The sequence below is a fragment of the Zeugodacus cucurbitae genome, chromosome 4 (genome assembly GCF_028554725.1).
Source record: "Zeugodacus cucurbitae isolate PBARC_wt_2022May chromosome 4, idZeuCucr1.2, whole genome shotgun sequence".
NCBI classification, from domain to species: domain Eukaryota; kingdom Metazoa; phylum Arthropoda; class Insecta; order Diptera; family Tephritidae; genus Zeugodacus; species Zeugodacus cucurbitae.
In genome coordinates, this window is record NC_071669.1 from 48152677 (window position 1) to 48169804 (window position 17128).

Sequence of the window (17128 nt, forward strand, 5' to 3'; positions counted from 1 at the left end):
CAAGTAAAGTTTGAATTTCGTTAGAAAGTTTAAATATCTTTCCGAAACAGGTAAATAATTATACACATTGCAGACTGTCAGATTTTCCTTTTCCTTATACAATTTGTTTTCTAAAGGGACAATTAAGAGGAATTTTGCTATGACTAATTGATCCCAATCTGAACTAATGAATCAGTTATCTAATTAAGCAATTACCTTTAAATTTACACTAAGTTGATCACAGAATCGTTTTGCAACCCTGTGAGATGTGTTCGATAAAAGAAACGACAGCTGTTTTAAATTAAACTGAAATGTTGATAAACAGTGTTGAAAATCAAACCAAAATAGACAAATCGATTTTAAATTTACATATTACATGAGTAAGAATGAACAACGAATTTCTTGAGATTATTTAGGTCTTAATTGTCTTAGGTAATTGACCTGACTCAGCAAGATGAGAGGAGATATCGGTTCCTGATACCAAATCGGACCTGTGAAAGCTATGAGTAATGGAACTGGACGACTCGAAAAGAATTGCTAAAATAGTCCATTGTATGAATAAGCCCTGATTGGTGATTATTATAAAAGAGGAGAGAAGTTGTTAGTAGTCTTTTCAAAACTCTTAATTATTGCCTTTTGTTATGAGTATCGAAGCTATGAAACAACAAAGAGCGTAGATGCTCGAGCCAAAGTGGATTATGAATAAAAAACGCAACACGTTAGGTGGTGCGTCGGCGAATTTCTCCACAATCTATTATGAAATTCAACACGTTCAAAATCATATTTATTAGTCTCCTATGGTCTTCTTCTTCTGCAAAAGATCTGCTGTCAATCAAAACCAAAAATATGCAACCAATAAAATCTGAAAAAGTAAACAATAATCGAAAAACCTAACAGCAACCGAAAAATTATTTCAAATAAAAAGAAATGTTTGTGTTTTCAGTTTTTTCTTCAATGCAAGAATTGATTTCTCATTTTATTTATTTAAAAAACAAAAGCATATTACAAAATAATCATAACCAAGTTGTTTTACGCTACATACAAATATAAATTATTAAAAGCAAAACTTAACGCTAAAATTTAAATTCAATTTTTTTAATAAATAACAGCTTAAACAAACTAGAATTAATTCAATGAAATTAACATAAACTAACAGGTAGGTAAGCAATGATATATTACTAAATATAAAATGTATGTGTGTGTATGTGCTACAGCTTATATAATAATATAAATGTATGTGGTGTGGAAAAACTTAAACAAAACGCCTAACTGTACGCGACTAAAGTACAGTGCAATACAGATTTAACAGATTTCATAGAAAACATTTGTGTTATAGTTAAGATAATAGAAACAGTAAAAAATAACTAAAATTAAGATAAACATTTTTTGGTGCAACAAAATAAATAATAATTAAATAGTGTTTAAATATAAAGTTTTAAATTTAATTTAATTTTTTTATTTTTGGAAAAGAATTCAATAAGCATAAACAATGAAAAGTTCGAAACTGGGTGTGTGTGTGTTTGTGTCTTTTTTGCCGCTTAACAACACTGGCCTGCAACATTTGGTTTGTGTAACAAAATAAACAAACAACAACAACAACTGCAAGGCTATTAGGCCTTCAAAAAGTAGTTAGAAAATCAAAGAAAAAGTTTTTTTTTATTTCATTAAATGAACCGAACGAAAATTTTAAATTATTTTTTTTTTAGCAATAAATTAAACAAAACGTGAAAAGATTAATTAATTTAATTAAATTTAGGAATTTTTGTTGTACGCCGATTTCCATTTTCACGCCGTCATTGGTCTTTCACACGCCGTAATCCTAGTTGCTCGATTGTCTTTTGACGCTTCATCTGCCATCGCGCTTGATAATAATACAAATTTGTTTGTGTGTGTGTTTGTGTACACTCATTTAACACTAGCAATAAATAATAATTAAATATATGTTGTAACTTAAACGTAAGCAGCTTAAAAATTAGAATAAATTACTACAATGCAGTTGGGAATTTTCAAAATGAAATTATGCTTAAAAATTAATTTGTGTGATTTGCTTTTCAATTTTTCGTTTTTCTCACATACAAACTACGAATTCATTAAATCAAATTATAAAACTAATGAAATCCAATTATCCGCTTTTAACTATAAACTAAGTGATTATTTAACTTAAAATTATAACAGTAACTATATATCAATAATCTCTTAATTGTCTAGCTTGTTTGTTTTGCGATGAATGTATTAATGAGAGGGAGTGAGAGAGAGAGAGATAAAATGAGTTATCATTGAAAGAAATGCTTGTGCTCAGAAAATAACTAACAATGCTGAATTGCTGTTCACAACCATTTGTCTTAAAGGTTACATTTTGTAAACATATTTATTGAATTGAAATATAAAATTTGGCCGCAGAAAGCTGATAATTGCTTGAGCGAGTACAAAAAACGAGAAAGTGAAAGCTCGGAGCTTTCATCGAAAAAACTCTGTGAAAGCTCTATAAGTGAAAGCGCCAGTAAAGAGCTTTTATAATAAAAAACTATAAAAAAATAAAAAATTCTTGCGAGAAATCAGTGAAAAGCAAGAAGCTTTCATTGATTTAAATTTTTAATTCTAATGCATCGAAGCGAAAGTTATAAACGTAAATCGTATTTCCAGCGAAGCTTACACCGCAGTATTTTTTGTCAGTAATATAGCAAGCAATTAAACAGCGATCTAGAAAACTTTCAGCAAAAAGCTCGCTAAGCAATAGTGAAAGCTTTTTCACGTATGTGTGAAAAATAGTCAGTGTTTGCTAAAACAAATCTCAGTATTCACTTAAGCAAGCTCATCAAACAATTATCAACATTTCTTACACAAGTTAGACAAATTTTGTCGGCCAGCACCCGTAAGAAGCAACTCTTACATACAATTCTAAATATCTTTTCTTAAAAATGAAAATTAGCTTTAAATTCATTTTGTTACGCTTAAATTAGTCTCAGTCTTCACAAAGAGATTTCCGAAAAAAATAAAATATAAATTTTATCTCTTTTTGTAGTTTACGGCTTCTTACTCACACGTTAATGTTAATTAGCTACTCTCTATGCGCTTAGTCTATATAGTTTGTCATTTCATATCTTACGTTTATGTCTGCTTGATGCATACATGTGTCTTTTTTTGTTAGTCTCCGCCAAGCAGCAGCCCTCCATGGGAGAGCCAACTGCGCGCTTCTACGCTTTGCAGCCTCTATATGCGCGTCGTACTTGCCACTAAGCGCTCTCCGTCTTTACCACGATCGGCATGGAACCGCCAATACCGCTGTGCATTGGTGATTTACCCGCCAACTCTTCGCTCTTCAACAGCATTGGCAAGTTCATCTTCATGTCGGCGAGTAGTGGCAGCGGTGACTTGGAGGGGCCACCGAGCTCACCACCACCACCGCCAGCTGCGCCACCACGCTGCTGAGTCTCGTAACGCGTGTGTGTGCGCATGTGACGAGTGATCATGTCCCGACGGCACGCGGCGTATGGACACTGTGGACACTTGTACGGCTTCTCGCCGGTGTGTGTGCGCTGATGCGTGGACAGATGATCGGAACGTGAGAAGACTTGACCGCACACTTTGCATGTGTACGGTTTGACACCGGTATGTAGACGCATGTGACGTGTCAGCATGTCGGAGCGTGCGAAGGAGCGCGCACACACCTCGCATGAGTAGGCTTTGGTGATGTCATTGGCAGGATTACGCGATTTGTGACGCGACGCCATATGTTTGGCAAGACGATCGTGCAGCGAGAACATCTGCCCGCAAACGGGACAGACGTAAGCCACATCCGAACCGGGTGGCATCTCCTCAACAACCGGAGAGACGTCGAGATTGTAACGCCATGCAACGGATTCCTTTGTGGTAGGTGATGCTACGTCACCCTTGATCACGGGTACGCCCACTGTGGTTGTGGGCGCATGTGGATGCAATGGATGCATTGGCATTTCGAGTTTGATCATAGCAGCGGCAGCGGCGGCGGCGGCATGTGCAGCAGCTGCGGCTGCAGCGTAGGGCGAAACGGGTGAAGGGGAACTGGCTAGAGGTGCATGATTGGCGCTGTTGTTGCCACTGTTGGCTGTGGTCGATTTCTGTGTGCTTTGGCTTGGCGACATCGAAGCGGCGCTGACAGTAGCCGAAACGGGTTGCTGTGCTGGTGGCAGCATGAGTGTGGTCGCCGGTAGTGGCGATGGTGATTTGTACTTTTTGCCACCCATCAACTCATAGGTGGGTGTGCTGCCACCACTGCGTACCGACAAATCCAAAGGACGCTCTTGTGGGGGTGGCATAATGGCCGGATCTGAGGTGTTGGCCTGTGTAGCCGGAGAAGGGCTGCAACGCGTGTTAGCTGTGGCAGCAGCAGTGATCGACGAATCGCTACGTGGCGGCGAGGGTATTGCGACGGTGACGGCTGGCGGTGGTGAACGTCCCGGACCACCGACTGCAACACGTGCTGTAGCTGTGGAGGTCGGTGGAAACGGTGCCGGATGATCGAGATGAGCAACGGAGTTCGGCAAACTTGTTGGCGAAGTCTCATCCGCAATGGACGAGGCGATCGACGAAGGTGTATGCTGCATTGGTGATGTGTAGAGATCCTGCCGACGGCGAAAGACTTCATTCAAATACTTGGTATGTAGGTAGTAGCCGAAGAGCGGCGATGGTATGGGAAAGTAGCGGTCATAGGGATTATGCATGTGCTCAGTCTTGATGTCGACATGCAGCGGATTGGCGCTGGGTGTCGATGTTGCGGCGGCAGCCGAGGGATGTGACGCACTGGATGGACTATCGTGAGTCGAGACCAATTGCAGTGGGCTCATGCTGATGTGAGGACTATCATTTTCAACTGATAAATCTTCAGACACCGCATCGACATCGGCTTCCATCTCCGCCTCGACGTCAGCCTCATCGCCGCTAACTTCGCTAAAAGAGCGCTTATTACGCATTAACGCTTTCCCACTTTCCAAGTTGCCGCAGTTTTGACGTTTCGTACTCACATTGTTGTTGCTATTGTTGTTGTTCTTATAATTAGCCTCATTCTCGACATCCTCATCGCCGTCCAATGGGTCGCCGTGACTCTGCTTGTGATCGCTCACATTATTGTTGTTGTTGCTGTTATTGTTATTGCTATGGCCGCCGCCATCAGCATGCATGCTGCTATTGCTGTTGTTGTTGTTATTACTATTGTTATTGTTATTGTTGTGATTATGCAATTTATCCAACACGGCCGACAAACGTTTCCGCTTGCGCTGCTTCCACGGCACATTGTTGTTGGCCACGAATGGCTGATTGTTATTCACATGCTCAGCGGCCACCGCCGCGGCAGCCGCTGCGGCAGCAGCCTGCTGTTGTAAACTGAGCGCCAAAGGCAAATGCTGTGGTAACGGATACTGTTGCATGTGTGCCGCAGCAGCGGCAGCGGCGGCAGCGTAAGGTGCATAATGAGGATGTGACTGTGATTGGCGCTGGTGCGGATGCGGATGCCCGTGCTGGTGGCTGTGCTGGTTGTGCTGGTTGTGCTGATGATGGGTGTGATGGCTGTGATGGGTGCCCGCCTGATGCCCCATGGGGTCGGTGCCTTCTGCCATAGTCATCAGGTCGCCGCGTTTTCGGGGAATTTATGTTAATTAAAATGCGCGCACTGTGTCTCGCACGTAAACCTGGTGTCTACACCGCTACGGCAGTGTATGTACTGCTGCTCAAATGTTGTTGTTGGTAATACGGCAAGTCTGTGGCATTTGTTGCACGCGGCGAGATCTGTAAAGAATCGAAGCAAGAAAATGAGTTGTCAGTATGTTGTGGTTAAATGAAAAAATTATTTAAGCTTAAAGTTAGTTAGATTTAAGACTATGCCAGCGCTATATGGACCAAGTAATATACATAAAGTGCAATAGGAATCATTGATGCATCAAAAAAGTCGAAATAATAAAGTTTAGTGCCAGCAGAAATTTTTTTTTCGCTTCATTTTGTGGCAATTTGCTGCGCGTTGACGTTGGCATGCCCCCAAAAGGCCCTCCTGACCCCAAGGGCGCATACACACTTATGCATGTAGCAAGCGAATCAGCGTGTACACCATAAATCCTCTGCGAACATCACTTACTTTTGCTTCAGTTTACGCTGCGTTGAGTCGGCGACAAACTATTTTTTTGCTTGCCACCGCTACCACACACATACGCGCGCTGTGCCATTGTAGTCAAAGTAGCCATTGGATGGTTGGCTGCCTGGTCGCCGGGCTGCCTGCCCCGACTGACTGGCTGGATACTTTATTTTTCCGCAAAGATTTTATGGTGCGCAAATTTATTACACTTGCCTGACCAGCGCCAACACCGCCTGTCACCTCAACCACAACCACAACCAATTGTGTTGGTCCACAGTGCGCTGCGCTGGTGACCGAAGCTTACATTCTGGTTCGAGTTGATTTTGGGCACTCAGCCGTGTGACAATAGTTTGGGCTCTACGCCAAACGCAAGCAACCAAATCAAGCCGGACGATGCTCGGACCCAAATCAATGGACTTGTGGACTTGAGATTTGCTGTGATGCGGCATATTTATCGGCGCTTGTTGTTGCACAGATGAGTGCAACCGATATACCGGCAGGTTGGACAGAAGTAATCAACAAGCACGAAATTTAAGGTGTCTATGGTCGAAAACAGTTACAAAAACTAAACAAAAAATTACAACAACAAGCAGCTAGTAAGGCATAAAATAGCTGCTGCTGCGTGCCATGCCACAAGCCAAGCTGAAGGAGGAGTAGGCGTTTGCGAAATTGCTTGCCCGTTGAAAGATGGTGCAAGTACAGGTGTTGTTGTTGTTGTTGTTTGCGTTTGTGTTAGCCATGACGACGTTTGCTGCAATGCGCTTATCCTTGTGATATATGGATATTGTGTATATTTGTTCAGGCGCCCGCAAGCGCCGCAAGCACCAGCTTGCCACCGAATATTGCTCTAAATAGCATTTGTGGCAACAACGCCCGCAATTGACTTTGCAACACACACATATATATGTATAACATACTCTTATTTGCGCTTGTGTTGCACGATGTGCGCTCACTTGCAACACGGTGCGCCGGTTATGCCTGCTAGCCATTTGGTCCTTGTGCCAAACTTCTTGCCACATTTCTTTGCATTTTTTTTCACTCTCAACGCTTTCATTGCAACTCATGCCAGCTGAAAAGTAAACTCTCTGTGGCTAAAGGTCTACTAACGGTAAACAATTGCTTGAATGCCTCGTGCCACACGAAGGTGAAAGGACATATGGACGTTGAAAGGACCTTGCCGCACTCGTTGCAGGGCTTACCGAAAGCGATGAAGGTGAAATAAAATATTAACAACAACAACAACCACAACAAGGAGTGTAGCAAGTGTTGACAAAAGCAACAACAACAAAAATAACTACAACACGTGCGCCATATGACTGCCCACCAACAAGGCACCGAGTCCATAAGCCACATTGTGTGCGGGTGTTTGTGGGCCATGTGTTGATGTGGCAAATTGTTGACTGCAGCTTTTGTTCTTTCGACCTTTTGTTGCCACACCCGCTTGTGTGCCGTGTGTTGATTGTATTCTGTCGTGTTGTTGATGAGGTTTAATGGACTCGATGAAGTGCACAGGTGTTGCAGCTTCAACTAAGCGGAAAACAAAAAAAGATGAAATTAAAACAACAACAAAATGTTGTATTCGCTAGCTTTCAATGTCTGTATGATTTTTGTTTTCAATTCATTTGTTGTTTGCTGTACAATCGCCAGGATTATCAGTGATAGCGCCAAAGTTTTTTATGAAATTAATGCGGTTGAATGGATAAACTTTGCTTTGAGCGTTTGCGGGAACTTAATATGCTGGCTAATAAAGGAAATGATATCCGCAATGTGATTTGAAGACACAGTATATATAGTAAGTTAGTGGGTGCCTGCGGTAGCAGAGAAATGAATACAACTTATTTGTTTAAAATTTTTAAGCCTCAAAGCACTAAGTCGGTCTTTATTCGTTCTTTAATTCATATTTTTTCTGTTATTTTATAGGTTTTTTTCATAAAAAGTCAACTGTAATCATTCTGCAGCAATTATTTTTCCCTTGCCACCTTTCAACTCCTCTTGATGTCCAGAAATTCACTATCCACCTGGTTCTACTGGTGAATCCACATTGTGTGGCAGCCACAAGCGTGTAAAATTTACGATTTTCAACAAAAACTTTTATTGTGTAACCAAAATATGTGGGACTGCTGTAACATTGCCGCAGCTTTGGTTCGAATAGCCCGCCAGTGTGGCAATTAATGTAGCATGTTAGCAAAAAAGGTATAAAATATTTCTATTCGTGGAACAATTGTTTGGCCAAACAGCAATAATTTGTTCTAAATGCAATTTTCCATTTAAATTTCATGATAAAAGAAACAAACAAGCATTATATAGATGTCTGTTGAGGGTGCCTTAGTTAAAATTATTTTGAACTTTTTAAATGAAACCTTTCGGCAGAGGTAATTTCTTGCAATGGAAACGTTAGTTTTTGCAGAACTTTTAAGTTTAAATAGTTTAAATATGCTTAGAAATATTTTTACGTAACTCGAGTTTATTGGTGATTTTAGTGTTAAACATTAAACTCGAGTTTATTGCCGATTTTAGAGTTTAACATTAAACTCGAGTTTGCTGATAAGAGTTAATCAACTAGGATAACTAATAAACAAGGATTTTGTGTTAAGCCCTCCAGTTTATTGATAATTTAAAAGTTAAGCAGTAATCACCAGTGTTTAAAACACAGTGTTTGAATGAAACTCGAGCTAAATAATTATTTAGTGTTCTGAGCAACATGTACTATTTACAAACACCGAAGTTGTACAAAACACTAGCTCGAGTTTATTCACAAGTTTAGAATTAATTTATAAATACTTTAAATACTACACACAGAGTTTGTATAAAAAATGTCTTTAACTCGTCTTAAACACCTATTTTAAGTTTATGGACAGTTTGATACATAATGAATATAACATAATACTCAGAATTGTTTTCACAACGATAAGAACTTGACTTGATTTTCATAAACACAAAGCCTTAAACACGAGTTTGTGCAAAAACGTGGATCTATAGAAAAGCCTTACCTTACATTTTTTTCTCTAAACAATTTTGCAATCTTTCGTTTATGATGCTCTCTCTTTCGTTCTCTATTCACTATAAAAATATTTTTCTATTATATAGGAAAAAAAATAAAAATTCCATAGCGCCTCATTGGCGACGCTGAACTTCAAAATGTGCAAAATTAACTGCCACAAGCGCAATTATTTTTTATTTCACTTAACTTTTCAGCTATTTTTTATTTTATTTTATTTTTTACATTTTTTTTTTTTAATTTTTTCTATTTAAAACATTTTTTATTGTTTTCACCCCAAACTATTGTGCAGCGTTGACTTGCCGAAAGCGCCAGAAAAGCGTCAAATAAACAACGGTGCAATTAATAATCATAATTAGGGTAATTATAAAACAACGTGCTGACAATCATGCCAAAAACTTTTGCCTTGTGAACGCCCGCGTGGCCGCCAACGAACAAAAAAAAAAACAAAAATAATAAATGAAATGGGTGAAAAAATACAAAAACAACAAACTGCATAAAGGCGCAAATGAAGAACTTTTGCGAAACAATAAATTTCACACTTCGTGCAACAGAAACAAAAACAACAATAAAAATTAAAAAAAAATATTGAAAAATCCAAGCAATTGTAATAAAGTATTTTCTCTCTCATTTATTTGCGCATTGCAAGCTGCATTTTTAATATTTTTTGTTGTTTTTGTTGCACTGCCGCTTGTCCGCCTTCGAGCGTCTCACACCATTTCAATGTCATTAAGGAAGCTCGCCGCGCTTCCGTTTCATTTTTTCTTTGGCGTCTAGTGGCACTTGGCGCTCGCTCGCTCGTGTTTGTTGTTGTTGTTGCTGCAGCAGCTTACAATAAATTACAAGGCTACTTTTACTTTATTTTTGAATATTTTTTTCCAGCACTTTTTTATTGCTCCACATCGCATAATTTTTCATAATTATGTTCGGAAATGTTGCAAGGACCTCGCAAACCGAAAAAAACAACAACAATAACAATATGCATGGAAAAAATGTAGTAGCAACAGCGGATATCAGCGCATCGCGTGATTTTTTACATGCCAACAATGCATGTGTGTGTGTGTCTTGCCGATTCCCTTTTCAATTCTTTTTTGTTTCCTTTTCTGCATTGCTTTTTCTGTGTGGCCATTTTTTTCTGCGCCATAATTTTTTTCCTTCAGCTACTTTATTAACCGGCAATCCAGTGGATGTGGACTGCAGGCGTGTCTGTCTACTTTGCCAAATTGCTCTCAAGCGCACATACATATATAAATTCACATATGTATAAAAACATTTTATATATGTATATCAACATTTCAGCTCACATATGACCGAGTATTTGTCGAGTTAAGTGGATAATGTGTAATGTGTCATAAAGCGTTTACGCTTAAATCTACTTAATTTTCGTCTTGCCTTTGCATGCCTTCACACACACACCCTCATACATGTATACACTCATATATACATACATATGTTTATAAACATGTAAACATTATATGGCCTGTATGTGTTAGCTTTGAGCAAATTGCAAGGCTTTTTTTGTGCAAATTTTATAGGCTTGCTTGGCAGCTGGTGTTTTCGGCGACACTATAATTAAAGAAAATATTAAGAATGCCACTGTCATATTACTGTTGACCCAGGCGCAGTTGTTGCGCGGCTTAAGCTTTTTTATTAAAACGTGCAAAAATTGAAGTTTAAGGCGAGTAAATAGGTAGTGCGCGCATAATTATGGCTAAAATATTATATACATATATATTTATGTATAGAAATATGGTTTTGTAAATAATTGTAATGGCGCTTAATGACAACTTTTGGGTTTAAATAATTATTAGTTTAGGTGTGACCGCAACTTTTTTAATATTTTTTTTTTTTTTTTGATTTTCAAAAATATTCAGCTGACATTGACTTTTATGAGCACGTTATGTATGTATATTAAAAAAATATTCAATATTAAAAGCGTAAATTATAAAAATATACTTTTTTTCAATTTGAAAGAAATTTTAGCCATTTAATTTTATTTTCAAAAAGTGAAATTTAAAATTGAAAAAAATATTTTTGAAGTAAGACATTTTTTTAATTTAATACTGATAAAAATTTTTTTATACATTTTTTCAAAAATAATTTCGAATATTTTTTTTTTTTTTTTGATTTTTCCGCAAACCTGAAAATTTCTATTTTTTTAATTTTTTTAAGCTTTAACTTTGCCTTAATGCAATTAATTTTTTTGCAGAAAATTTTATTTTTGAAGTTTTTATTTTTTAAACAAATATTCAGAGAATATAGCATAATAATATAATAATAATAATAGCATATTACTCATGAATACATAATACTGCTATAAATTTAGGTTTTAAAGAGTTTTCGTAACTAGTAATTTTAGTAAATTCTTAAATGTATTGAAAATATTTTTTTAGAGTCTTTCTTTTTTAATAAAATACATATTTTATAAAATCAAAGAATATTTATTTAAAAACAAATTTCAGATTTTATATTTTTAAAGACGCCGAGTATGATAAAAATAAGAAATTCAATTTTTTTTTCCAATTTCAAAAAAAAAATTTCGAATTTAAAAAAAAAAGTTTAAAAATTTTAATTTTGGATAAAATTTAAAAAAAAAAACCTAAGCACAAGGAATTTGAAAAAATATGTAAGTTTAAGTAGTTGAAATTTTGAGGAATTGGGTAGAGACTTAAAATTTTTATGATTTTTATATTTTTAATTACAAATAAAAAAGAAATATTTTTTTTTTAATTTTTAAATTTCAAAATTTTTTAAATAAAATTTGAGTCTAAAAAGTTCAATAAATCTAATTTAAATTGAAAATCGAGATCATTTTCGTATTAAACATCATTTGCTCAGCTATTTGAGACATAACAAGGAACCAAATCGATATGAGTATGACTGGTGAAGTGTTTGAGCTAATAATATACATATGTAAATATATGAGCAAGCAAACGTAAGTAAATATAATATGCCTAAGTATGTATATATATATACCATAAGTATGTGCGCATGACTGTACGTGTGATATTTAAAGCGATTTCAGTGTTATTTTCAGCATCAAATGTTTAAAAATAATTCCTGACAAATTCACAGCCGCCAAAGAGACAAGAAAACAACAATTTGTATTTGCATACAAGTTCAAGCACACACCGACACAAACACACAACCATTTAAGCGTTTGCAGCGCGTTCTAAAAGCGGCACGGCAGCGCCCTTGAATTGCCCGCCCAAATTTGCACCGATTATAAGCAGCGTAACGGTAGAAAGACAACAAAGCTAACTTGTGCTATTTGCATAAGCAATGTCTGCGAGCAACAACAACAACAATAACTACAACAAAAGACAGCAAAAGACAACAAATACAAGCGAATATTAACACATTTTTGGCTGACCAGCACAAAGGATGAGTCTCGCTAACTGATCAGTTCGGATAAGTATTTGCAAACACACATAACTACACTCGCGTGCAAAAAGCGCATAAGCGCATATCGTATAAATTGTAACGCAAATAAGTGTGCAACATGAAAAAGGAGCTAATAAATTCGACAAATAAACAGTGAGTGCGAGAAATGTGTGACAAAGCAACGGCAACAACAACAGCAATAACAGCAGCAGCAATACAAGATAGCAGCACAACAACAAGAAACAACTCAAGTGCATACCACGGCTGATGGTTCGACTGGTGTTGGTGTTGATGACGTTGTTTGTATTCTTGTTGCTGTTGATGGCGAAATACTCGTGTGGGCGCTGCTGGACAACCAAGCATACATACATATACATATAATACTCAACAAATATCGCTAAAATGCACGATATTTGCCAACAACACAAACAAATTGTTGACATTTTCATTCGCTGCAATGCCAACGGACAGACGAACCGCCTGCTTGCCGGTCAACACTTTGTGTGCGATTGCAGTTTAAAATGCGATTGCAAATATGTTTGTTGATACGTGTGTATGAATGTATGTCGGCCTTCGGTACATAATCGCTAAGCATATTTGCTTGCGGGTCATTTGAGTGACAAAACAGCCTTTACTGTTGCCGATTGTCCAGTGTTGGTTGTACGTTACGCTTTTGCTGCGAGTAGTTGTTGCTGCTGGAGGTGTCTCAAACCGTTGGCTGTGGGCGCACTCTTATCGCAAGTGAATGCATATTTAGTTTTTTATTTTTGAAAGCAAAAAAAAAAATGAAAAAGTCTGCGCATATTTGAAAAAAATTGCAAGTGTTTATCGCCATACATGTTTATAAACATGTAGGGTAATAAATGATTATTGAAAATATGTATATAATACAGTTCAGTGTTAATTAAAACTGCAGAATTACACGTTTTAAGTTTATATTATTCATTAAAAAGATAATAAACAAAAAGTAAAGCAATTTTTTGTACCCTTTTCGAAAAATTATATATACAGCAACATGTTGCTAATAATGTTTCTTCAGCTTTAACTGCGAAATTAGTTGACTATAAAGAATTAAAGTATTTTTCACGAATTTTCAAGTTAGTTAAGCAAAATATATAAAAAAATCTTTAGCAACATTTGTGTCTGAAGTGTTGCAACATGTTGCATATAATGTTGCGAAACATTTTAGAATATTTAAAATGTTTTTTTTTTAATAATAACATATAACTCACTGCTTTCTATTAATTAAGTGACGACAGCTTTGCAACATGTTGCTTAGAGTTGTATACACTACACACAATGTGTCTACGCTACGTTGTTAACTCATTTTACAGTCTTGATTGCTTTTACAATGCACCGTTGAGTAAGCTTGCTAATTTGCATTTATTTTATAAATAAACACACCATATTAATAAAAAAAATATATTAATAAAAAAATATAATGCAATAAATCATTCAATTTATTCACACAGCTCCACAACACTACCCTCCCCATGCTAGCAACAACATAAGATGAACAAATGCAAATTTTTTAAATGTTGCGAAACACAAAGCGGCGCTTTTTATGCGCTTTTATATATAATTTTTTTTTTATTGTTCATATTTTACTGCTGCTCTCAACTGCTGTACAACTTCATCATAATTTTCCTTGCTTGTGCAACATTCTCTTGTTGCGAGTTTTACGCGAAAAATGATGAATGGCTTTATTTTGTCGCAGTCACCGCTACTTTGCATTAAATGTCAATGCGACACAACTGCAACGTGCTTACATACGTGCCACAGGTATATGCCACATCTTAAGAAGCGCGCAATAATGCTACTGTTGCGCACCAAATTTGCAAGGCGGCGAAGTTTTTGAGTGTAGATGCAAACAAATATACATATTTAGCTATTTTTATAATGTATATTGTTGATAAACTCATGCAACACACTTGTTATACCCTTATTTAGTATATTTTATTTTTATTTTTTATTTTTGTTGTTGTTTTTATGCAAATTTGTATCTGATTTATAGTTGTGAATGAATATTGAATGGGAAAAAATTATATAAGATTCTACTTGCCTTCCACTGGCATAGATAGAAATTATTTATTTATTAAAACACCAATAGAGTGTTGCTAATACAAAAAAATTATAAATAAAAATATAGAAAATTAAATATTTTTTTTATAAATGAAATTTATATTTCATTTTTCATACTTCCATTCACGTCGGCTACCATTTGTTTACAAAAATATGCATATATACAATTGCATATATACCTTAAGTGCCAATTACGGAAGTACTTGCAACAACAGCAACAACTTCGCAACCACAACACTGATCCGCACACAATACGCGCCCACTTGATAGCCCATTAAAATGGTGATCCCTCACAAATCCGCGAAGACGCCATCGAGACACTTCAAAATGCCAATCGCGTTGACGAGCGAGCCACAACAAACAACAAGTACAAACAAAGCACGGCAGGCGAGTACAACGAAATATGTATGTATACATATATATAAACATAAATGTTGTGCGATTAGTTGGGTACACATGGAGTAGTGCAAATAGATTTATGACTGCAGGCAACACAGCGCTTAACATACATTGTTGTTGCTTTAAAGACACATAAACACAGAAATATGTTTATATGTGAGTATCATTGTTGTTGTTGTGTTGATAGCGTCGTATAAAATTCAACAAGTCAACGAAGCGCGCAAGGAAAGAAAAGAAAATAAAATAAAAGAAATGCAAAGTAAATATGGTGGTGGCGAAAAAAGCAAAAACAAAAATAAATACTCACTTTTTTTATTAAATCAACACCAAGAAAGAGCAAATGAAGAAGTCAAAGCAGCGCGTTTAAAGACGCACTGTAGCATAACGCAAAATATGGCTAATAAAATATGTGAGCAACCTAGCTGCGCACAACCGCCCTGATAAGTTGAAAGTTAAACAGCAACAACAACAACAATATAACAATCAGCGTTAACTCCTACGCTCATTGCTAATTCAAGTGTTGAACGGCGCGCGCGTTGGCGACGCAAACAGCCAATGAGCGTGCGTGCCGCTCAGCGTTCGCTACACGAATCGTCGTAGTTGTAATGAGCAGCCGAGCGCTGGAGCTAGGCGGCAATAGCAAGCAAAGCACAAACAACACGACGGCATGTTGATTGTAGCTTAACATTTCGAGTGAGTGTGTGTGTGCTTGTGCGCGCTTTGTTGACACGCCCCCACACAGTGGCAACAAACTAGTCGTCGCGTTTTTATTTGTTTGCTCACGCGCGTGCTTTGCTGCTCATTCGCGAGAGCGCGATAGCGGTGCGCTCATGTGTAACAGTAAATTTATGAAAAATTTACAGCAACAGCGAAAGCTAACCAACACAACGGCACTTTGTGTATGATAAATTAACAGCAACAACAAAAGGCATAGGTGCGCGACATTCAGGAGAGCGAAGAGCTTTTTGAAATATTTTTTTTTATTATTTTTGGGTGGCAGAGCTTTTAGATATTTATACAAATATATGACTGAAAATGTTATGTTTATTAGTTCACTACCAGTGTAAGCGCTGGCATTTGTTGTTGTGCGCTTCGCTTCCAATAACCGATCGTTAGTTTGCTGCAGCCAAACAGGCGCACTGTAATTAAAGCTCGAGCGCCGCAATATCATTTAATTGAATTGATTTTTAAGTGCGCTACATATGCATGTATATAAAAACTAAGCGGCGCATTCCATAGAACTCACTTAAATACCTAGAATCATATTTGTTAGCTTTGCTTTTGTTTTTGTCAGCGCGTCGCCACATGTTGACCCTTTGATCTCTCTCACCAAACTTGTCAACGAACCCCCAAGCGTTTATTCGATCCAATGTTCGATCGTTCGTGCGTTCATTGCCTGGTTCATTCATTCATAGCCGCGTTCATTGTACATTCGGACTCATATTATACATTCGGAGCCAATGTGCTAGCCGTTTAACGTTCTATTACATGCAAAGTCTGTATGTAGCGCCTGCGTTTATCGACATTAGCTGGCGTTTGGCGACTTTGTTGCCTTAATTTATTTATTTATTTATTTATTTACAATTCGTCGGTAATATAGTCAGTGCGTATGCGCCATAAAGCTGGTCACAGGGTGGAGTCAATGTAATTGGAAATTTTTTTCTTTGCAGTGTGAACTGGTGAATTAGCAAATCAATAGATATATATGTATATATTAAAGTATGTTTGTATGTACAACGGTTTAACAATTATTGTTAACATTGTTAATAACAGCCAAGTTGGCTAATGGATTTATTTTATTGTTTTGCGATTTTTCATTAATTGAATTGCTGTTGTTTTATGATTTTATTGTTGAGTTGGCAACGTTTTTCTTTTATTACTTTGATTTTTTTTTATTTAATTCGTTTGTCTACCATGAAACTTCTTCGCCTTCAGGCAATAAGCCATGTGTGCGATTGATTGATTGGGTTCAGTCTGGGTTAGGTATTATTTTTTTATAATTTTTTTTAATTTAAAAGCTTTTTGCTAAAATCGTTTGCAACAATGAATGAAAATAATTGAAGGAAACTGTAAAAAAAGGTTAAGGGCTTTACAACATGTCAAACTTGTATACAGTGATATTTATTTGTGTATGATTGTTGTTTATATGTGGCTTATAATAATTTAAGGTCAAAGTGGTGTTATTG

General features: G+C 36.8%; 1 protein-coding gene across 2 annotated transcripts in view; it reads right to left on the reverse strand.

Moving 5' to 3' along the window:
- Positions 1-933: 933 nt before the first annotated feature.
- LOC105220977 (uncharacterized) overlaps positions 934-17128 on the reverse strand; it is a 90961-nt gene continuing 74766 nt past the window's right edge. For both annotated transcript variants that reach the window (XM_011197575.3, XM_054228884.1), the window contains exon 4: positions 934-5739. In XM_011197575.3, coding sequence (XP_011195877.2) covers positions 3213-5576 — 2364 coding nt within the window. In that variant the 5' untranslated portion in view covers positions 5577-5739 and the 3' untranslated portion in view covers positions 934-3212. The remainder of the gene's footprint in view (positions 5740-17128) is intronic.